Below are 22443 nucleotides of genomic sequence, written 5' to 3'. Positions count from 1 at the left end.
GCCTACGTTAAGAAAAACATGAGCCCCAGAATCAGGCATGGGTTCAAACCTGGCCCCTCCACACACAGTGAGCCATATCGCCTCTCCCACCACTTTCTCATATCTGCAACAGGAAAAGCAGCAGCTCTTTCTCGTGGGTTACTGCAACAACCCACTGGCCATACACACGTGGGCTCTAGCAAGTCTGGCTCCTGCCACTCCCTGCATCTTCCTGTCACTTATGTTGTCATCCTGCTGGAACCTTCCATGGCTCCCCATGGCCCACATGCAGGGTCTGGCCCCGGGCTCTCCACCACCTGCCCCACCTCCCTCGCCGCTGCTCTGCCCATGAAAGTCTATGCTCCTAGAGCACAGGGTTCTAGGAGCCCGGAAGGCTCTGCTCCACCCTGACCGGCTGGCAAACTCCCAGAGCAGCGTGAAAAGAAAGAAAACATACAGGACACTGGGTTAGTCCAACTCGGATCGAACCCCAACTCACCTGTTTCTAATGCTCTGTGACATTCTCCAAGCCTCAGTCTCCCCCTCTAGAAACTGGGGAGGATACCATCGCTGCCCGGGGGTGTTGTTACCTGTTGCCAGGCTTGACGCTCGTATCTCACGGAACCGGGGCTCCACCCAGCCCTTCTGCGCCCGCACAACCCCAGCATATCGAGGGCTGCAATAGCAGGGTTGCTCAGCCTTAGCACCGCAGACACCTGGAGCCAGATTATCCTCTGGGAAGGGGCTGTCGGGGTTGGGGGGGCACCACAGGTGGGGTGGGGCTGTCAGGGCACTGCAGGGCGTTGAGCAGCATCCCCACTCCACCCACCAGACACCAATAGCATAGCATCCTCCGGCTCTAAGTCCTGACAACCAAAAACATCCCCAGATGCTGCCAAATGCCCCTGGAGGCAGAAACGGATGGGGTGAGCACCCGGTAGGTACCACGCATCTTTGATGCTTCCAGGCCACATCCCACCCCTGACATCACCACGGCATTTTCCAGAGGGTCCCATTTGAAGAAACTCCCTAGCACCAAGTACTCTGAATCCTGACCCCTGAGCCTGCAGAAACAGAAAGCCCCCAGCACCAGAAACCAGAAAGCCCCCAACACAGAAAGCAGCAGAAAAGGGCTGACACTTAGCCTCCCACAATACCTGCAATGGCCCAGCTCTGACCCAGAGAAATCTAATTAATTCCAACCAGGACCAGAAGGCCCACTGCAAGGACAGGAGTCACTTTGCACTGTACCCCTGGCCAGCTTTAGGAACAGTGACAGTGGAACACCTTCCTTGGCTCTATGCACCAACAGATACCACCGTGCCACCAACCTACCGCCAGACAGCTGGTTCACACCCCTGACCAAGGCTGGCCCTCTCCCTCTGCTTGGCACAGCCCTGGTGACCACAGTGCACAGGCCTCTTGGAAAGGCCTGCACGACAAGGTCTTCAGGTCCCCACTCAGAATTCAGGCTCCCACAGTGGATCTTCAGAAGCAGAATCTGGGAGGAGTCCAGGAGTTTGCATCCTTCATCTCCAAGGTGGTTCAGGGGCCCCGGAAAGTGAGAGAACAACCGCCCACCATCTTCCCAACCTTCCCTGTTGCTCTAAGTCAGCAGGTCTCAAACTGCAGGACAAACCCATTGTCCTGGGGCCCGCAAACTCCTTCTACGAAGCGCCAGACGGTTCATATTGTCGCCTCTGCAGACCGGGTGGTCTCCGTCAAAATGACTCAACTCTGCCACAGATGAGACATAAACGAATGGGCGTGGTCGCGTTCTAATAAAACTTTATTTACAAAAACAAGCGCAGCTTACTGATCCCTGGGTTGGCAGGTTAAAAAATCAATTCAGCGGGTCCCCACTACCATTCTACGTTAAATAGAAGAAAACTGATTGTATCTACTTTCCCCAGGTGTTGACAGGGTCAACAAAGGGAGGGCTGGACTCCTTGGAGAAAGTCGTTTTGATTTTATGTTTGCTGCTGGGTGCTGGGAAGCCACAAAACACAGATTTCTAACCATGAGTCAGTCAAGGAAGTGAGCAGGTATCTTCGGGACTAAGCCCTCAGCTCTCATCCTGTCCCTCAGCCGGTCACACGCTCCTCTTGCCCAGCAGGTGTTTGCTTGAGCCCATTTTCACTGTGCGGGCACATGCTCAGGAGCGGAACTGCCATGTGTATTGATTCAGCAGGTGGTGGCAGGTGGTGACAGGGTGCTGTGGCAGGGTCCACCTGTTCTGGGGAATCCAGGAGGACTTTCTGGACCTGTAGTGTGCATGGAACCAGGGGTGTCTGGGACCGGGCATGAGCTCTGGGAAGGGTTCTCTGCCCAGGACCTCAGGCTAGTGGGGGACACTCAACAGTCACCTGTGGGAAGCACGCATGGAAAGGCTGGAAACGAGGCTGGGGCTCCCTCCTTTCAAATGACAACTTAAAAGCTGGTCTCTTGCAGGCTGTGGAGACTGCAGCTCCCAGCCTGATCTAGGAAATGACTTTCATAGGGAGAAGAGCCACCGGTCACACACAAAGGGGCATGTGATGCACCCCAGAGCCACCACTTCTGTAACAACAATAGTTAATGACAGAAAACATGTATTCCCGGGTCTAAGCCGCCAGAGGAACGTGGGTTTAGCTGCAGAAACAATCACATCTCAGAGAAGCCAAGACCCAAGTGGGACCAAGCATGCTCTGGCAAGCGATAGAAGGTTCTAGTTTATGGTTTTAATTCCTTGTTTTGGACATGTTCTGTGTGATTGTCTCAGGGCTGAGCAGCAACTCTACTTCCCAGCTAGGACACCACTCTGGGCCTCAGTTTCCCCATCTGCACAATGGGGAAGACGACACCTCCTCTCTGAGGGGGGCTGAGCATCAAGGATCAGGGAGTGAGTAAAGGCCACATGGTGCCAGGCAGGGATCAGGAACCAAGGGTGCAGAGGGCAAACTCTACCCACTGCCTTAGGATACAACCCAAATACTCATCTCGCCCCCGGGCCTTGCTCGTGGTGTTATCCCTCTGGTTCAGTCACCACTGGCCTGGGGGCCAGCGACGGACTGTGGGTCTCCAGTTCCTGATGACAGACGACTGAAGGGTGCACTCTAGGCCACACGGCCTGTGCCAGTGGGCCAGAGAAGGACAGATGTGTGCATCTGCAGACAGCCCCCAGGCCCACTGTCCCAAGGTGGTTTCAGTAAGGCACCCAGACTCTGCCTTAGCCAGGGGAGAGAGTGACCTGGGGCCGCCGTCACAAACGACCACAAACTGAGAAGTGTGAAACAACAGGACTTTATTCCCTCACAGTTCTGGAGACCACACGTCTGAAATCTAAGTGTCAGCAGGGTCGCATTCCTTCCAGAGGCTCTAGGGGAGGATCTTCCTTGGTCTCTTCCAGCTCCTGGGGGCTCCAGGCATCCTCGGCTCACGGGTGCAGCACTCCCGGCTCTGCCTCCGTCATCACATGGCCTTCTCTCGTATGCGCCTGTGTGTTCTCCTCTTATGAAAACACCAGTCACTAGATTTAGGACCACCCTAAATCCAGTATGATCTCATCTCGAGTTCCTTACCCTGATTTCATCCACGTCTTTTCCAAATAAGGCCACAGCCACAGGTTCTGGGGGGCAGGACGTGGGCAAATCGTTTTAGAGGCCCCTATCCTGTTCAACTCAGTGTGCAGCTCACAACCTGGAGAGCAGGAGACTGCTGGGGCTTTCTGGGGGCGGGAGATGGCTCACTCCATCCTCTCAAACAGAGCAGCTCGGGGAGTCCTGCGTGCGTGTGTGTTGAGGCTGCAGATGGCACCAGACACTTGAAGCAGCCGGCACAGAGGCAAACAGTGCCAAAGCCAGGACTGGGGCCAGGACCGGGGGCGGCCTTCACGCTCAGCTAACCCGAGCCACCGCTGCGCTATGCCTGCCGCCCAGGGACCCGTTTTCCTCCAGCCTGTGCAGAGCCACCCCCATAACAGGGTAGGGCCAGGAGAACACCCTCCTTCGGTGCAGCCATAACCGGCAGCCCTGGCTGGGCCGCCACGGACTGCTTGGCGCGTGGGCTTTCTCTGGCCCAGGTGCTGCTCCCTGGGATGCTCAGTGATCAGTCACACGCAGAGCCTGCTGTGTCCCGAGTCCCGGGCAGGCAGGTGACACGCCCCGTTCCTTCCCCTCGCCCCCGCCACGAGATCTACCCGCACATTCAGACGGCTCTGTTGCCGAAGCATCACCAAAAGCCACCGATCCTGGTCACTGCCACAGACACCTCCTTGCCCAAGTCACCTCTCCCCAGTCCCCGACGTAGGTGCTTAAGCAGCCTCGCACCAGCTGCCTGCTTCCCGTCTCACGGCCCTTGCCCCTTCAGCTCACAGCCATCTTTGTGAGACACGAAGAGTCCTCGAACGGTGAAGCGGGGAGTTACTCTTCGGCCAAGCACCTCCGTTCCTTGGTACACACTCAAGGGAGAAGACCCGCAGCCACACAAGCTCCCGGGCGCGTATGTCCGCGACAGCGATACCCACAATGGCCAAAAGGCGGAAACAACCCAAACGTCCCTTGATGGATGAATGGATATACGGAAAGGAGCGGAGCCACAAAATGGAGTATTATTCAGCCTTAAAAAGGAAACGACACACAGGCCCAACATGGTGGATGTACTTAATGCCGCTGAGCTGTAGGCACAAAAAGGGTGAAGGTGGTAAATTTTATGGCCTGTGTATTTTACCACAATTTTTATAAAAGGAATGAAGCACTGACACACACGACAATGTGGATGAACCTTGAAAACATCGTGCCGAGTCAAAGAAGCCAGACACAAAAGGCCACACCTTGTGTGATTCCATTTACATAAAAAGTCCAGAACACACAAATCCATAGAGACGGAAAGCAGATTAGTGGTTGCCAGGGGCTGGGGGAGGGGGCATGGGGTTTCCTGCCGGAGTGATGGAAATGTTCCCAAGTTGACTGGCGACGGCTGCACAACTCTGTGAACATACCCAAAACCCCTGAATAGTACGCTTTAAGGGAATAAACCGAACGCACCGGGAATTGCACCTCAATAAGCAAAGGCTCGCCATTCACCATCACAAACCCCCCCAGGGCCCCTCCCTTGGTGAAATCCAGGGCTCGACAAGCCACTCGTACCTCACCTCGACTCTTGTTCTCTCTACATGCCAGCCTCACAGTCTTCTCACCTGTTCTCTCAACCTCACCAAGCCCTTCCCACTTCAGGGCCTCTGCACCTGCCTGTCCCCCACCTGGGGAACTCTTCCCCAGTGTGAGGGGCTCCATCTCACCACCAGGATGTCAGTCCCCCACCCTCGCCAGAACTAGCACATCACTCTGTTGCCTCTCTCCAAGAACATATGTTGTGTTCATTTGCAGGGATTCTCCTATCCCCCCTAAAACCACACTCGCTCCCCCAAGAGCATGGCCCTCACATGCCTCGTATGCTGCCGGCTCCCCAGCACCCGAGATGGTCCCTGAACAGTCCCTGAAATGTGCCGCTGCAACTTTACAGGTCAGGATTCTGAGGCCCAGAGAGGTTAAGAGACCTGCCCAAAGTCACACAGCAGAGCACCACCGCCCTCCCTGCACCTTGGGCTGCCCCAAGTCTGAGGACAAGAATGGAATACTCATGCACCCACCCCTCTACCCTGCGATTTCAAAGTGGTCTCCCTGACATCACACCCCATCCCAATACCAAATCTGGTCCTCGGGGTCCCTGTCCCCGGGTGAGGTGACAGCATGGATTTATACAAAAAGGCTGCATGCCTGCTTTCACACGACACTGACATGCCTACCATCACCGAGGACTGTAGGCTGACACATGGGAACTTAAGTAGCCCTGCTCGTTCCAAGAGTGGACATGCTGTCAAAGAATTCACGGGAAGGAGCAGGTACCAAACCGGCCATGTGCCACCTGTTCACACGTAGAGGTGAAACTTCAGCATCTATCACAGGGGAAGGCGATGTGGAAGGCTGCAGCCACGGCCGGGCAGAGGGGGTGCCTGAATCAGGTGCGTTCACTTCGCCTGCACCAGGCACCGCAGATACGCCACTCGTCACATGCAATGGCCAAACGGGGTTGGAAAGACTTTGCTCATCCTGGCCCCAGGTGTGGGAAAAGCCATCGGCCTGTCCAAAATGGCACAGCCATACAGGTGGGCAGAGAGCTTTGAACTCTATCTGCCCAGGTGCAAAGGTTGCACCCCTGCTCATTCAACCTTTCCTCCAAACTGAAGGATTTTTAGCCTAAGCACTGCTGCCATTTGGGGCTGGATCACTCTCTGTGGTGGGGGACATCCACAAATTTTGAGGTGCGGAACGGCATCCCTTCTTTACCTACTAGATGCCAGGAGCACCTCCTCCCCCAGACGACACGACCCAAATGTCTCCAGACATTGCCCAATGTCCCTGAGGGACAGAATTGCCCCCAGTACAGAACATTGCTCTGTCTCACAAAATCCAGTGTGAGCTCACCTCCACCCAGGGCTCATACCCAACTCCCAATGTAAAAGAAGACAACAGAGAGGGAGGCGGGAGACAGAAATGGTTCCCAGGACCGAGAGAACTCCTATCCACGTATCTTAAAAATCTCTTCTAAATCCATCAATAGATGACAGAAAAATAAATGTGGCCCTCCTAGTCAGTGGAGTATTACTCAGCCATTAAAAGCAATGAAGTTTCTTTGATAATATGCTACGATGTGCATGACCCTTGAAATTATCGTGCTGAGTGAAAAAAGCCAGACACAAAAGGCCACATGTCGTATGATCCCATGTATATGAAATGTCCAGAACAGGCAGATTCATAGAGACAGAAAGCAGACTGGTGGTTGCCAGGGGCTGGGGGAGAGAAAAATGGGGGGCTGGGGGAGAGAGGAATGGGGAGTGACTGCTGGTGGGGATGGGAATTCTTTTGAGGGTGATGAAAATGTTCTGGAATTCGTCACTGGTGATGGTTGCACAACTCTGTAAATACACTAAAAAACACTGATTTTTACGCTTCCAACAAGTGCATTATATAGTACACGAATCAATAAAGCTGTTATTTTAAAGAAACCTTTTTAACAACAATAATACATTCCCAACCCCGACACAGAACCCAGACCTCCAATCATGAAGACAGACGTCAGCCTTGTGTGACCCCCTTCTTCTTCCTGCCACACTACATACAGCTGAATGCTAACACATGCTACATGCTGGAGACACGACGAAGTAGACACTCCTGCCCTCAGAAGCCCTGATTTATGGGGACACTCGAGGCGCAAGCTTGCTTGCTTGCTTGCTCGACTTCATTCATTCATTCATTCATTCACCAATTATCTCTTCTTCGACATCCTAAGCAAAAGCACAAGTGGCTGGAGCAGGAACAGGCAGTACCCGGTCAATGGTGGGCACCCCATCAATAGGTGCCAAACAAATACAACGAAATAGAGATTCGCATTCCAGCCCACACAGTCACGACCTCACAGAGAGACAAGCAACTAACTAGTAAATAACGTGACCCGAAAGTTGCACCTGAAGAAGCAGAGACTGAGGCTCATGTCACAGAGGTATGTCTGCCTGGGACGGTCAGATCGGAGGCCAAATCCGGACACCGGCTATATAGGGGTCTGCAGCTCCCATCCACACCCTCCCCAAGGCCCCAGGGTGCAGGACAGGGGGAGGGTCCCACCACTCTGCAGGAAGCAGCAGAGACTTACTGTCACCTGTGCGAAGCGCGCTCTCCTCCTTGAACCAGAAGGAAGGACTTGCTAGGCACCCTTGACAAAAGAGGATACTGAGGCCCGAGGAGACTGGCACCTCAGTGCAGTCGTTGGGCCGGAGAAACGGGCCCAGGAGAAAAGACAGACCTCCAGCTCCAACCCTGCTCAGGGCCCGCAGTGGCTTCCCAGGTGAGGTTAGTAACCTGGTCTGCCCCTGCGTGCCACACACACCCATCAACCTGAGGAAGAACTGTCCCTCCACCCTGGTCCTGACAGGCCAGGAGCCATCCACGGCCAGCTGTCTCTTGTCTCAGTGGGAGGAACACAACCTGGTCCCCACCATATGGGCTACATGGGGAAGGGGTAGCTGTCTCCACTCCAAGCTCTAGAATGGAGCACAATCTGCCTTCCTGACCACCCTCAGGTCCCCACAGGAGAGGACGCCAACAAAACTTTCCCTCGGGTAACCCAAAAGAGAGAGGCACCGATCCCACCTCCAGTCTGCAAATGGGGATATACCTGTCCTTCCTCCAACACCCAGGGAGTGAAGGCACAGGTGACAAAGATGCAGAGACACCTGTCCCTTCAGATAGCAATGATGTCGGGGCAGCTGTTCCCCTCAGGCGGCAATGATGTGGGGGCACTGGTCCCACACCAGGTACCGACGATGTGGGAGCACGTATCCCCCTCCCCAGGTAACAATGATGCGTGCAAGCAGCGCCCAGTTCATACACCTCAGTGTCCTCCTGCCTCCCCTAGGTAGCAGTGATGTGGAGGCACCTGTCCCCCTCAGGTAGCAAGGATGTAGGGACACCTGTCCCTCCTCAGGTACCGATGATGTGGTGGCACCTATTCCCTCCAGGTAGTAATGATGTGGAGGCCCCTGTCCCCTCCAGATAATAATGATGTAGTGACACCTAGCCCAACCTCCAGGTAGCATAGATGTGGGGGCACCTGCACCCTTTCAGGTATCGGTGATGTGGGGGCACCTGTCCCGCCCACGATGCCCGGGGCGTAGGGACACCTGTACCCTCCGGCTGTGCCAAGCCCCGCCCCACGGCGCGCGCCCCGCCCCCGCGGCGCGCGCCCCCCGCCCCGTGCACACGCCGGACACGCGCCCCCTCCCTCCCTTCCCGGCCCCGAAGGGTCGACGCGGGCAGCCCCCTTACCCGCGCGGCCCGCGTCAGGCTCAGGTCCTTCATGACCTCCTCGAAGGCCGCCGTCTCCTCTGCCTGCTTCTGGTTGTGCAGCGCGATCTTCTCGCTGAATTTCCGCGGATTGTTCGAAGTCGCCATCTTCTCGCCGCCACCTCCTCCTCCTCCTCCTCCTCCACCTCCTCACCCCCCCCCAACACTTGCCAGTGGCACCGCGCAAGCGCCGGCTGGGCCCGCGGGCGGCGGGCAGTGCGCAGGCGCCTTGGCGGTCGTGAGTGCGGCGCAGGCGCATGGAAGTAGCGCGCGGCGCGGGGGCGAGAGCGCATGCGCACGCCCCTCCGGCGCGTTCGTGTCCAACAGAGGAGGCGGGGCGGGGGGGGGGGGCGGTGCAGAAAGAGTAGGATTTGAGCACATGCGTAGTGTGCAGACTCCTGGCCCGCTGGACAGCGGCCGCCTGGCTGTCGGACGTGCATGGTTCGGGGACGGGTCCAGGCGCTGGAGCCCCCAAGAAGGAGACCGCCGAACCCAAACCCTTCCAGTTTACAAGGATGGGGCCAGCAACCCATAAGGACAGATAGCACCCCGAGGCTTGCCGGGGCTCGAACTAGTTCAGCTTTGAGACCAGTTGAAGGAGTTGCTCATTCATGCATTCATTCATTCTACGAATATTTATTGAGAGCCTGTATGTGCCAGGCACACTGGGGAAAAGGCGGGAGCAAGCAGACGTGGTCCCTGACCCGATGGGGTGTGCAGTTGGGGGGAGGGGGGGCGGGGACCGACATAGCCAATAAATGACCCAAGAACATTTCTGATGGAGATAATTGTGATGTGGAAAATAAAACTAGCGATGGACTGGCAGGATATTGATGTTAGGGAGGGAGACTCCTACCGCCACCACTGTCAGGGAAGTAGGGGGGCGTCTGAACTGAGCCCTAAACCTTGAGCTCAGCCCCCAGCCCAAAATCCCAGGCATCATCTTTAACACGTTGCTTTCCCTATCACCTTACATTTGACCAGTTTCTACTCTCTGTATCCTTAAGCCCAAAGAACCAGAACTACAGGGCTTCAGCCTCTCTCTGCAAATTCCTCCAGTCTAGTCTTACTGAAGGAATGCAGCTTTGCCATAGAGTGCTAAAGGAAAGGTCCAGAAATCCCACCCAGACCAGACCCAGCAGTGAAAAGGGTAACAGGATCTTCCTAGTTGGCAGAAGAGTGACCCAGGGAAATGAGAGGTTCTGACGTCTAACTGTCCCTTCCCAAGCAGAGGGACGACAAACACCAATATCAAAAGGTTTATATTCGGGAGGCTCCAGGAGTTTCCCATCATGGACAGGGCGGGAGCCAAGAGGGGCAGCTGGAGGAAAGTGGGACAGCTCTCATTGCACAAAAGTACTTTTTACTAGGGCAAGGGATGGCTGGAGGGGATGCTGGTGGTGATCACAGAGGGACATGAGTACTTTCTGAACACACATTTATTTACACATTACAACAGTTTAGTGAACTGTCCGTATTAAATATATATAAAACAGGATTTTTTTTAAGTTTATTTATTTTGAGAGAAAGAGAGATAGAGAGTGAGCAGGGGAGGGGAAGAGAGGGGGAGAGAGAATCCCAAGCAAGCTCTGCACTGTCAGCACAGAGCCTAATTGGGGGCTTGAACCCACGAACCATGAGATCATGACCTGAGCCGAAACCAAGAATCAGACACTTAACCAACTAAGCCACCCAGGCTCCCCTCTATATAGGTTTTAATTTTGAGTCTCCTGGGCACTGCCACTACTTTATTTTATCCTTTTTGTTCATATGGTTTTGAGCACTTTCGTGGACTTCTAACCTTTTCCCCTAACAAGCATCTGCCATCCCCTTTTGGGTGCCAACAACCAACTGCCCTTCATGGAACACTCTGTAATTTTCAGTCCATGATGTGGGGATGAACTCACATCATTCAGTCCATGTGTGGGCTTCACTACCCCCTCTCCCCACAAATACCCCATCCCAATTTGGAAGTCTGCCAATCAGCAAAGCACATTGCTTTGCTCTCACGATTGGTTCAGGGCAGGCATGTGATCCTGTTTATCCAATGAGATCCAGTTCTGGAATTTTTGCTTGAACCACGAGAAAGAAAAGCATCCTTTTTGCTTGGATGGCTGGTTTGAAAGAAAACACAAATTTGCCATTCCCGAGGTCACCTGAAGAGAGATGGCCCAAGAGAGTGACCCCACACAGAGCAAAAAGAGCCAAAGGTAGAGAGACACTGAGGTCCTGGATCCGGCCATGCCTGAAGCCAAACACTCTGGCGTTACCATTTATATGAGCCAATAATTTATTCTCCTTTTTGCTGAAGTCGATTTGAGGTCCATTTTCTGGTCTCTGGCACTGACTGAGACTACAGCTTCTGTGAATCGGGTGCAGAGCTGGGCGTTCTACAGATATGGTTTCCAGTTCCAGCCACCATCCTGTAAGATTGGAGAGGAAATAGAGACAGACCAAGATGGCAGCTGTCTGTAGCAAGTTGAGTGCCAGAGCCAAGCCTCAACCCCAGGGGTTTGTAAGGTTTAAATGATGTTAATACATGTCAGGTGCCTGGCTTATAATAAGTGGTCGAAATTGCTGGTTACTCTGATCACTGACATACATGCCTGCACCAAGCCAGTTTCCGGGCAGAGAAAATAAAAAAATCAAAAAGATTTGGGTGGTAGCAGGGGTTATCAGGTCACCGAACCGGGCCATGCCCACAGAACAGAGGTGAAGAGCCAGTGCTCATCCTACTCACCCCCATTCACCCCACACCCAGGCAGTAACTCAATCCGTCCTAAACCCTGGTGATGAGTCAGAGGAAGCTGTGAGCCTGCTTATTGCGCAATGGCCGGACAGTGACCCAAGCCCTCCTCCGGCTCCATTGACCCCCAGCCCTGAGGAAGGCGAGGCTGAGGCGTCTGGTGACCAGGGTAGAACCCAGCCCTGCCGTTTTTGCTTTCCTCCCTCATCAAAAAAAAAAAAAAAAAAAAAGCTGCTAACACTAGTGTGGTCTGGATGGGCTTCTCAGAGCAGCCCAGGGTCTCTGTAAATCAGGGTGGATCTCATGCTCCCCATCACACTCACGAAAAAAAATCCACCCTCCTCCTGGTGGCTCAGGAGGCCCCCGTGCCCCTTTCCCCCTCCCTGGCTTCTCACTGCAGCCACTCTCTAGCCTCCTTGCTGCACCACCTCCGGATCTTGACGTGTGCTGTTGTCTCTGCTGGCTGCTTTTTCATTGTTGTGGCACCATCACAGTTGGAGCCTTCTCATCTTTCAGGGCTCTCCTCTGAGAGACCCTCCCTGAGGGTCCATCTGAAATATGCCCCTGTGTGCGTCCCATGACCCAGGAACATCCCACTCTCTGAAGGCAGCTGTTTCTAGGGTCCTATCTTCTCCCTGCTAGACCGACTGAGATCAAAAGCTGAAAGTATGTTCACCCTACCCGAACATTCCTGGGCTCAGGTTCCCTGTGTGATGCACAAAGGACACAGACACACCAATTCCTTACTCGTAAGGCTTATTCTCTATCCCTTGAAGGTTCTGAGCACTTCTAGCCTCATTTTATTTTTTTTAAGTTTATTTATTTATTTTGAGAGAGAGTGTGTGCGGGAGGGGCCGAGAGAGAGAGAGAGAGAGAGAGAGAGAGAGAGAGTCCCAAGCAGGCTTTGCACCATCAGCATGGAGCCTGATGAGGGGCTCGAACTCACAAACTGTGATATCATGACCTGAGCCAAAATCAAGAGTCGGACGCTTAACTGACTGAGCCATCCAGGAGCCCTAAGCCTCATTTTATACTTTCCTGTTGATTCTGTTTTCCTGGGTCCCCAGAGCTAACATAAAACTAAGCACAGAGGGCGGATTAGGAAGTGTTTGTTAAATGAATCATTTTCTGCCTGGGAAACTCCTATTCATCCCTCAAAACCCACCTCAAATGCCTCCCCACCACCCCCCCCCCCGAAAGCCCATCCTCACCCCAAAGGAGAGCTGTATTCCTTGCTCTAGGGTCACCCAGCCCTGGGTCCTTCTCCAGCCAGTCCTGACCTAAAGGGGCTGGGAGTGTCCAATTGTTGGATAGTTTCACTTTATTTACAGAGCACATCCAAGTGTGAGCTAAGAAGTGAGTCCTTTTAAGCCACTTCCTGCTGGCTGCAGGATATAGTTTTCTCTCTCGGCTTCATAGCTCTGTCTAGCTCTCTTTGTTCCCAGTCGGCTTCTCCAACGTCCTCTCCCACTCTTCCCTTTCTCAGGTCCGCTGCTCCAGCCTTGCTGCATTCTGCCTCAGGGCTTTGCTAAGGCTGCCTCCCTGCCTAGAATGCCCTTCCTCTGCATCCAGACCGTAGCACCCCTCAACATAAAGCTTCTAAATACAAGCTAAATTAAAACCTAAACTCTAGGAGCACCTGGCTGGCTCAGTTGGAGGACCACAGGACCTTTGGTCTCAGGGTTGCGAGCCCCACGTTGGGTGTGGAGATTACTTAAATGAATAAAACTTAAAAAAAAAAAAAATCCCAAGGGGTGCCCGGGTGGTTCAGTCGGTTAAGTGTCCGACTATTGATTTCGGCTCAGGGCATGATCTCACGGTTCATGAGTTCGGGCCCCACGTAGGGCTCAGTACTGACAACGTGGAGCCTGCTTGGGATTCTTTCTCTCTCCCTCTCTATGCCTCTCCCCCTCTTGGCACTCTCTCTCGCTCTCGCTCTCTCTCTCAAAATAAGTAAATAAACTTAAAAAAAAAAAAACCTAAACTCCTGAACATTCCTGTGTGGTCCAACCCTTAGGAATTCTCCAGCTCTGTGAAAAGAGGAAGGTAACTTCACCTCTCTGAGCCAGGCTGTCCTGTGTTAAATGTGGATGGTGGTACTCTTTCCCGCAGGCTCTTGGGAAGATTAAATAGATAATGCGTGTAAAGCACTTAGCTCAGCGCCTGCTTCCTCGCAAGCATTCAATAACTGTTAGGAAAGAAAACCCTACCTCGAGATGTTAGTTTTCATGCCTTGCTTTTCTGCACTGCCTTATATGGAATCTTAGTCAATCCGGGGTACCCACATCGGGTAGAGGTGAATTCGGGCCATCGGAGCGGGAAGGCAAAGAGAAAAACCGTCCAGGGCCCGTCTTTGACTTCCAAACCAGGCCCCCATCAAAGTTTTGAAAGGCAAAGCAAGAGCCAGGTTTGATTATAAAGCAAGAGGGGAGAACCCGAAGGCAGCCAGAAATGCCCTTTACCAGGAACTCACCCTTTACCCTTGAATAGGAAGAGGTTAGATGAAGAGCCAGACCCCTTATCCCCCCATCCCGGGCTGAGTTAGGTGAAAGGGGGGGGACAAGGTGGGGTTGCCAAAGACCGAAGGAAGAAGCTGGAGCTGAGGGGCAGGAACTCCAGTCCCTCCCTGGTAACCACCCATGCTGAGGGGATGCCTGGTGTAGGCCTTCCAGTGACACCTTAGTGCCCTGCGACTTGGACAAGCGCCCACCGAACTCCCACACAGACCCCCTCGTTGCAGTCCAAAAGAACAGAACACTTACAGCCCCAACCTACCTGACAAAAAAGGAGGGCTGGCCACCAGGGGGTGGATTGGCTGCAGGAGTCGTAGAGCAGGCTTTTCTTTTTGGTGGCCCAGCATCTGAGTCCCCATCCAAGTCTGGGGAGTCCCCATATGCCAAGGTAGACCCTCCCCCACCGACACCAGAAGCCTCCGAGCCAACAGTATGGCTGATCAAACTACGGGCCTCAGTTCCCCCTCAGTCTCTGTGTCCTGCCCTTTGCAACACTACCTCATAGGTCGTGCTTCTTAAGCCAGAGCCTGTTTCCCCAGTGCTGATTTTGGACTTGGCCATGTCAGTTGCTTTGGCCAGACAACGATTTCCAAATCTGGACCTTAGAAGGCTCCCACGGTTCCACTTGTCCTCTGGTACCATTGGAGAACACATGTTGGCTAGCTGCTGGTCCGGGGATGTGAGACAGGGGGATCTGTGCCTCCTGGATATTCCACAGCCTCGTACCCAGAAGCAGAGCATGCCCAGCCAGCGGCAGCCTAGAACAAGCGCCCTTCAGCCGAGTCATAGACAACACGAAAAATAAACATTCATTTCTGCATGCCATTGAGGCTTGGGGTTGTTTGTTACCCAGCAGTAGCAGCTAATACGCCGATGTATTCTTTTCCCAGGCAGCTAGGGCATACTGACACAGGACGTGGGCTAGGCCAACAGGACGTCTGCATTCTGGAACAAGTGGTACAAAGAAATACCATTGAGCATCTGGTTTTCAGGGGCAGCTACGGCTGAGTGCCAAGGGCAGATGGCAGTACCAGCTGAGGCATCTGGATTCTGTGCTGAAGGCAGAAGTGTCCTCACCAGCCACTTCCCTGGCATGATTTCAGGTGATCACTCTGGCTGCCACCCCCCTTGATCTCTGGGTTTTCTGAGCCTGGTTTTGCGGCCCTCCTGCCACTTCCGTGAACAACTGAATGGTCTTCCAATACACGCTTTTGCTATTTAAATTAGCCAGAGGCAGTTTCTGTTGCTGGCAAATAGAAACCCTGACTTACATAAGATGGGGAACTCCCAGCATGTTACATTTATAATATAATTTTGAAACTGTTTGGGTTACAAGTATCAGAACTACCTGAGCACTAATATCTCAAGCGACACAAACATCGTGATTTCTCATAAAAAGGAGTCCGGAGGTCAGAAGTTCCAGGGTGGGACAGGTGGCCCTGCGATTCCAGGGCTTTGGGAGGTGGCATCTCTGCACCTCGCTTAACGTGCTCCTCGTGGCCACAAGATGGCTGCAGAAGCTCCTGGCATCATGTCCTCACAGGAAGCAGTAAGGGAGGAAAGGGGGCAATAAGGCCTCTCCCTTGTCCAGAAACCCCCACCCCGACCTCCCCTGAAAGCCGGCTGGCCAGATCTGGGAAATGTGCCCAGATCAAAAACAACCCCGGCAAAAGGCATTGCCAAGAGTGGCTCAGCCAAATCCTAAATTAACCCCCGAGGCTGGGCACGCTGTTGCTGGCACCAAATCAGGGCTCTGTTGGTGAGGCGGGAGACATGGCTGCCGGAATGGCAATAAGCAGGGTCAGCGACAAGACATAAGCTGGGGCCTTGTAGGCAGGAGCACGGCTTCATGGCCCTCTTGCCCTCGGGACCCGCAGGCAGCTGGTGCCCATGGACACTGGAGTGGATGAGGCTCTGCTCCCACCTCCCCATCCCGGGACCTCTCATTTGTGCAGTGAACATTCGGGCTACGCTTCCAAGGCCAGGTGCCCCTAATAAAACCCGTGCACTGAGGCTCCACCATGAGAAGCAAACTCTCCGGGGCCTGTGAGAACACGGGAGATGGAGCTACGTTCTCGGAGACAAAGCCAGGGGCGGGTTTCCAAGCTGGCCAGGTCCGGGGCAGATTCCCACCTCACAGAGCTCCCTGGAGGCCCCCTTGGCCTCGCTTGCTGCGAGGCCCCAGAAGTCACACTTGGCCTGCCTCTAGCGGGCCTGAATCCCACCATCCCGGGAGACAGCGTTTTCCCACAGCCCGAGCCCAGGTGTGGAGGGAGGCTCCTGCCGGCCGCATCCAGGGCCTTGGTGGGGAAATGGGACATCTGGAAGCAGACGGGCTTTCCCCAGGCTCCGTCCCTACATGCAGTGGCTGGCCGTTCATGGCCCAAGCCATCCTGGATGAAAGGTGAAGGGAGGAGATGAGCTGACAGGACCCAGAACCCTTTAGGATACCATGCAGAGAGGCCCGGGCAGGTCCAAGGACGAGTGTGAGTGTATTTGTGTGAGCAAGTGTGTGTGCATGTCACTCAGCATACGAGCAAGGCTACGTGTGAATACCAGTGTGACCATGTCAACGTGCATGTCACAGTGCACGAGTGCAGGTGTGCATGTGAGCTTATATGCATGTGCGTGCATTTGTGCAAGCATGTGTGTGCAAATGCATGTTCCGCCTTTCTCTGAAGGACACAAACGTTCACCAAGTGAAGATGCAAGCCAGTTTCTGCTAAATTAAAAACAGCTTTTTCGTGTTTAAAGTTTACAATACGAAAAATAATTTTCCTTTCTTCCGGGGGGGGGGAGGTGGTGAAGAGGGAGGGGCAGGGGGCCCCTGAGAACATTCCATGAACCAGCCCAGACGGTTATGCACAATCGACCCGGTTAGATACGGCGCGCCCCCCCCCTCCCAACCCCACCCCCTGCGCCGGCACCCCTGCCAGCTCATTGGGGACAAGATGTTCTGAGGTGTGAGCTGATCTGGGGGGACTTGCAGCTGGCAAAAGATTCTCACTGCCCCCCTGAAGGGGCCATGCCTCTAGCAGGGAAGGGTTCTCTTTGGGGGAGCTCAGGTTGGGGAGGGGGGTGAAAAGGGACTGGAATGTTCTGGTAAGTCCCCAAGGGCTGCCGCTTTTATTTCAATGCCCCTGGCAGCATGGTCTCCTTCCTGGTTCCCAACCAAGTTTTTATTTCAACACTGCCCCCCACCCACACATCCGGCTTCGCTCTGGGGCCCCGAAGGCTGCTGCACAGGAGCACCAGGCCTGTGGGTGCATTTTGAGGGTGATCCTGGAAGCCTCCCATCTCAGAAAGCTGTCCGTGGACAGCAGGCATTCTCCGCCAACATACAGCCTGGTCCGTGGCGAGGCCGGGCATGAGAGCCAGGGTTGGGGGCAATTCACGGAGCTCTCAGGCCCATATGGAATGGTGATGATTTCATGCTTCCTTTAGGACTGCCCTGCGTCTCCCCCATCATGGCCTCCAGGGAGAGGGGCTCCCTGGCTCCCCAATCTCACACCCCAGGACTGAGCAGATGGAGACAACCTGCCAGGAGCTGGGGGCTGTCTGGTGGCCGGGGACGAAGCCAGCAGGCACATGGAACAACCTGGAGAGAGTCTCACCGAAGGCCACCCAGCCCAGGGCGGATCTGTCTTCTCCTCCAGTCCCTAGGTGGAAGTTCTGGCCACACTTCCCACTGCCCCACGCCCCTGAGCCAAAGGCCAGCCCCTCTTCCAGCCCCTCTGCAATGCTGGAAAAGGGTGAGGAGGGGAGAGGAGCCCCTAACCACACAGAGGACGTGAGGAATCTGTGACCCATCAGGCCCCACAAGCTCAGCGCTGGGCCCTCTCCATCTCTTCACCATAACATTTTTATTAAATGAAGGAAAATATTAGGAGACGACATCTGCTAAGATATGAGGTTAATTCTTTACACGGTGAGTGGGTCACAGAGACACAACATCAATCGTCCGTTAGCAGCAGAAGAGACACTTTAAGTTGCCCCGAGGGTACAAATCCCATTTATAAGATAGCAATGCCGGTGTCTTAAAAGAAGCAAAACAGAACCAAAGGAGGAAAAAAAAAAAAAAAACCAACACTAAAACAGCAAAACCAAACCAAACCAGCTTTAGAGGTTTGACACCAAATCAAATGTGGCCAGAGATGCCGCAAAGCCCTTGAAGGGAAGAGCCTGCACCACCCGCCTGATCTCCCTTGCTGAGGGCACGGGCCCTGTGGCCTGACAACCGGAACATGGGATGGGTGGGGTGGGGGTGGGGGGGTGGAGGGCTGGAAAAAGGGAGAGAAATAAAAGTCATCAGACTTGTGGAATGCAGACACACTGAGAGATTCTAAAGGTGTCCCCCTGGCGTGTCGGCCCACTCCTCACTGAGGACCCCTGAGACGCCCAGCACCAAATAGAAGGCTGGGAAACCATAAGGACCCTCTCTGAGAGCCGGCTGTGTTTTCTCCTTCTGAAAGTGGACGGCAGAACACGTTGAGGGAGTTGGGACAGGAATGAAGATAAGTGCGAGACCCTCGTCCAAGGCCATCCTCCCCACCCCGGCGGCTCAGGCTTATTGGGGGCAGGAACATGCCCACCCTTGAAGTCAACCCTGAGCAGGGCGCACCCTTGCCACCTTACCAGCTCCTGGAGGTCTGTGTGTTACAGAGTTTGGGGTGTGTTTATTTTTTAAAAACGCACAGTGCAAGAAACTTGGGAGGGGGCAGGGTGCAAACCATGGGTTTGGGGCTCGACGCTAATGAGCTTGCATCTGAGCGTCTGAGACTGCCGAGCTGGGGGAGGAGAGAGAAGTGGGACGTAAGCCACACAACAACACCCCAAAGGAGACCCCGATTCCCTCCATGAGCGAGGATGTGGGGCGGGTGAGGAAACCCCCGCTGCCGTGACATGCCGGCCTCAGGGCCGGCAGGCTCCCTCGGTGGGCACGAAGCCAGGATCTGCTTCGGGAAGGAAGGAGGGACCCCAGGGAGGGGCCTTATCAACGCAGCAGGCCCCAAGATGTCAGGCCACGGGCCAGGGGGGGTGGTTCTGCGGTCCTCACCCCCGGTGTGCGCTCACCAAAACCCCTGGCAGAGACAGCATGAGGCTGGGCCGGGTCCCACGGGTCCCGGGAGCTACCTCCTGGTCCCGGACCGGGGCAGCAGGACGGGGGCACAGGCGATGCCCGCGAACGACTCTGGGAAGTGCAGGTCGCGTTCCCACTCGTCCGTCTCTGTGTTGTACACCTGCACGATGCCCGTCACGTTGTTGAGACGCCAGTTATAGCCCCCCACAATGTAGATTTTCCTGTCCAGCAGGCAGCAGCCGGCCTCTGACTGGCCAGCCCGCATGGGGCTCACGCTGGTCCACTGGTCCGTCTCAGGCACGTAGTACTCCACAGCCAGCACGTCAAAGCAGCGGTCCACGTGGTCCATGCGGCCCCCGAGGGCGTAGATGCGGCCGCCGGCACCCACCATGGCGTGAAGCACGCGGGGCTCGCTCATGGGCGCCTTGAACTCCCACTGGTCAGCGGCGGGGTCGTAGCAGTGCAGCGCCTTCTTGTCCTCCACAGAGATGCCGTAGCCCCCCGAAATGTAGAGGCGGCCCCCCGCCGAGGCGCCGGCGTGGCCCCAGGTGCGGCGCTTCAGAGAGCAGGCGTAGCCCCACTCGTTGCGCCGCGGGCAGTACCTCTCGACGGAGGCCAGGCTGCCGGCCCGGTTGCGGCCACCCGTGGCATACACCATGCCGCACAGCACGTTCAGCTGGAACTGGATGCGGCTCTCCTGCATGGCCTGCAGCCGCAGCCAGCGGTTCAGGTGGGGGTCGTAGCGGTAGCAGGCGTCCACCGCGCCCTCGCCGCTGCGGTACTGCAGGTGCTGGCCGCCCGCCACGTACACGAAGTTGTCCAGCACGGCCACGCACGTGTGGCTGCAGCCCACCTCCATCTCCGTGAGCTCACGGAAGTGGCGGGCACCGGGCTCGGGCAGCTGGTACACCTTGCTGCTGACGGAGCGGTCACTGTCCGTGTAGGGCGTGCCGCCGAAGGCGACCAGGGAGGGCACATCCGAGCGCACGGCCGTGCGCGGGGACTGCATCTCGTGCTGCCGGAAGGGGAGCACCTGGTAGTTGAAGGCCTCCAGCAGGTACTGCCGGCACAGCACATCCTCCACCATGATGTCCAGCGGCTGCACGCTGTCCACCAGGTCCGACGACCGCATGAGCGGGAAGCGGATGTGGCAGAGCACGTGGCTGGCGCGCGGCCGCCGGGCCGGGTCGTGCTGCAGCCAGCGAACCGCGGCGCGGAACAGGTCAATCTCGGCACAGCTCTGCAGCCGATTGCTCTGCAGGAAGAAGACGAGGCGCTCCAGCGGCAGGTGCAGGAAGTCCTCCTCCTCAGCAATCTGCAGGAAGTGCTGGAAGGTGAAGGCATCCACCGACTCCTTGAGCGAGGCCAGGCTGAAGGTGGTGGCCATGTGGCCGATGTTCAGGCAGGTCTCCACGCTCATGGCGGCCTTGAGGAACTCCTCGCACAGCTCCACCACGGGAAGCATCTGCAGGAACACGGCCGCACCCAGCACGTCCTGCACGCAGTCCAGGTCTAGCGTCACCTCGGCGCTATAGGCAAAGTCGATGATGTGCCGCAGGCCGCGGGCCGACACGCCTTTCAGCTCGATGACATCCTGGCTCGCCTCCCTCATGCCACCCGTGAACATGGCCCTGAAGTTCGGAAACACAGCATGTAGGCTCGGGGCTGCCAAGGGGCATCGTGGCCACCCAGGAATAGCCCGGCCCCTGGACACCATGCGCAGGGCACGGCCGGCCAGGGGAAAGAGGCCAGATGCTCGTTAAAGACACGCAAAAAAAAAAGAAAAGAAAGATTTTTAACCCACCCGAGCCACATGTCTTCCCACAAACAGCAACTCCCCACTCTGCCCCTCTATTTTGGGGCCGGGCTCAGCCCACCCAGGGGTGTGGAGTGCTAGGGCCCGCTCGTGGCGGGGCAGGTACGGGTGGGCAAAAGAAGGCAAAACCTTGGTTTTGACGCCGGAGACAGGTGCAGCCCTACCTTGGCACCCGGCCCTGGAAGACCACACACACAGCAGGCTCAGGAGACAAGGTGGGGACCCCAAGAACACCGCGCACCATGGTTCTCAGAGCCCAGCCCCTCACCAGCAGGCACATGTGGGCCCGTGGCCCCACCTTCCCCAGCCTGAATCTCAGCCCTGTCACACAGGGACGGGGAGAGGGTTAGGGTTCCCCGGTCAGAGTACCCGCTAGGAGGCCCCACCCGAGGTCACTGCCATTTCCAGAGAGAGGCCAGACAGTCAGGAAAGCCCCGCCCCGAGGATGGCCCACAGGAGCCCTAGCCCACCGTGAGACTCCCAGTGACACCAGCTGTCAGCCTTTCTGCCTGCTCTGGAAAGCAGTGCTAGTGTGAGCACCAGTGAGAGAAACAGGACCTGGGTCAGAGCACCCCGTGGCTTTTGGGGTCCCCCGGCCGGAGGAGGGGAAAGAACCCCAGCACCTGCTGGGAGTTCATCGGAGGTTCCTCTCACGGGGCAGATGTGCGCTGTGACGGCTGACCAAGGAGAAGGAATTCCCCTCATCCATTCACCCAACGGATACCTGTCCTGAAGTCACACAACCAGCGTGGTCTGGGGTCAGGTCCCAGAGTAAAGACAGTTGAGCCACCAGCTAACAACTGCCCGCCCCTGTGAGCAGCAGCGCCATGGAGCCTTCTAGGAGCAGAGCTCGGGCAGCCCCCCGGACCCTGCCTCTTCTTGTCCCCATGAGTCCCATCAGCCCATTGAAGACAGAGGCAGCCACGGCGACGGGAGGGAGCTTTGCCTTTTAAGGCCTTGCCGGCTGCAGTGCCAGCGCAGAGGAGCCTTTAAAGGGCATTTCTGGCTGGGCCGGCCCACCCGTCCCCAAATCCAGAATAAAAATAGAAACGGCGCCCCAGATGGCTTGGCTGCTCCGTCTCCCCAGAATGGCCTTGTTGGGCCTGGGGGGGGGGGGGCGGGCAGCTGGGGGGCGCACCGGGCAAGCCATCCCAGCCTCGCCACCCTGGCCTCGAGGACCGTACGGGCCTCGGAACACGCCGAGGCTGGAGCTCCGAGACACAGTCTGCAGGGGCACTTCAGCCACCACTGGCAAAGTGGGGCCAGAGAACCACCCCAGGACAACGCCCCAGCTCTCTCTGGCAGGGTCACAGCCTGGCAGGAGGAACCGGCCAGCTGGTCACTGAGGAAATGAGGAGACTGTCCTCGGCCCGTGACAGCCCCCAGCTGGTGAGAATGGCCCTCGCCCTTCTCCAAGGGGCCCTCACCCC

General features: G+C 56.0%; 2 protein-coding genes across 11 annotated transcripts in view; both read right to left on the bottom strand.

Annotated features, from left to right (window-relative positions):
* Positions 1-8971, bottom strand: part of CRTC1 (CREB regulated transcription coactivator 1) — a 71338-nt gene extending 62367 nt beyond the window's left edge. For all 9 annotated transcript variants that reach the window (XM_042978639.1, XM_042978643.1, XM_042978644.1 and 6 more), the window contains exon 1: positions 8841-8971. In XM_042978639.1, the coding sequence (XP_042834573.1) occupies positions 8841-8966 (126 nt within the window). In that variant the 5' untranslated portion in view covers positions 8967-8971. The remainder of the gene's footprint in view (positions 1-8840) is intronic.
* Positions 8972-17653: 8682 nt separating this feature from the next.
* The window catches only part of KLHL26 (kelch like family member 26), a 28313-nt gene continuing 23523 nt past the window's right edge, over positions 17654-22443 (bottom strand). For both annotated transcript variants that reach the window (XM_042978638.1, XM_042978637.1), the window contains one exon: positions 17654-20828. In XM_042978638.1, the coding sequence (XP_042834572.1) occupies positions 19247-20828 (1582 nt within the window). In that variant the 3' untranslated portion in view covers positions 17654-19246. The remainder of the gene's footprint in view (positions 20829-22443) is intronic.

Source organism: Panthera tigris, chromosome A2 (genome assembly GCF_018350195.1).
Source record: "Panthera tigris isolate Pti1 chromosome A2, P.tigris_Pti1_mat1.1, whole genome shotgun sequence".
NCBI classification, from domain to species: Eukaryota; Metazoa; Chordata; class Mammalia; order Carnivora; family Felidae; genus Panthera; species Panthera tigris.
Note: the sequence above shows the minus strand (reverse complement) of the source record. Positions and strands in the feature narration are given on the sequence as shown.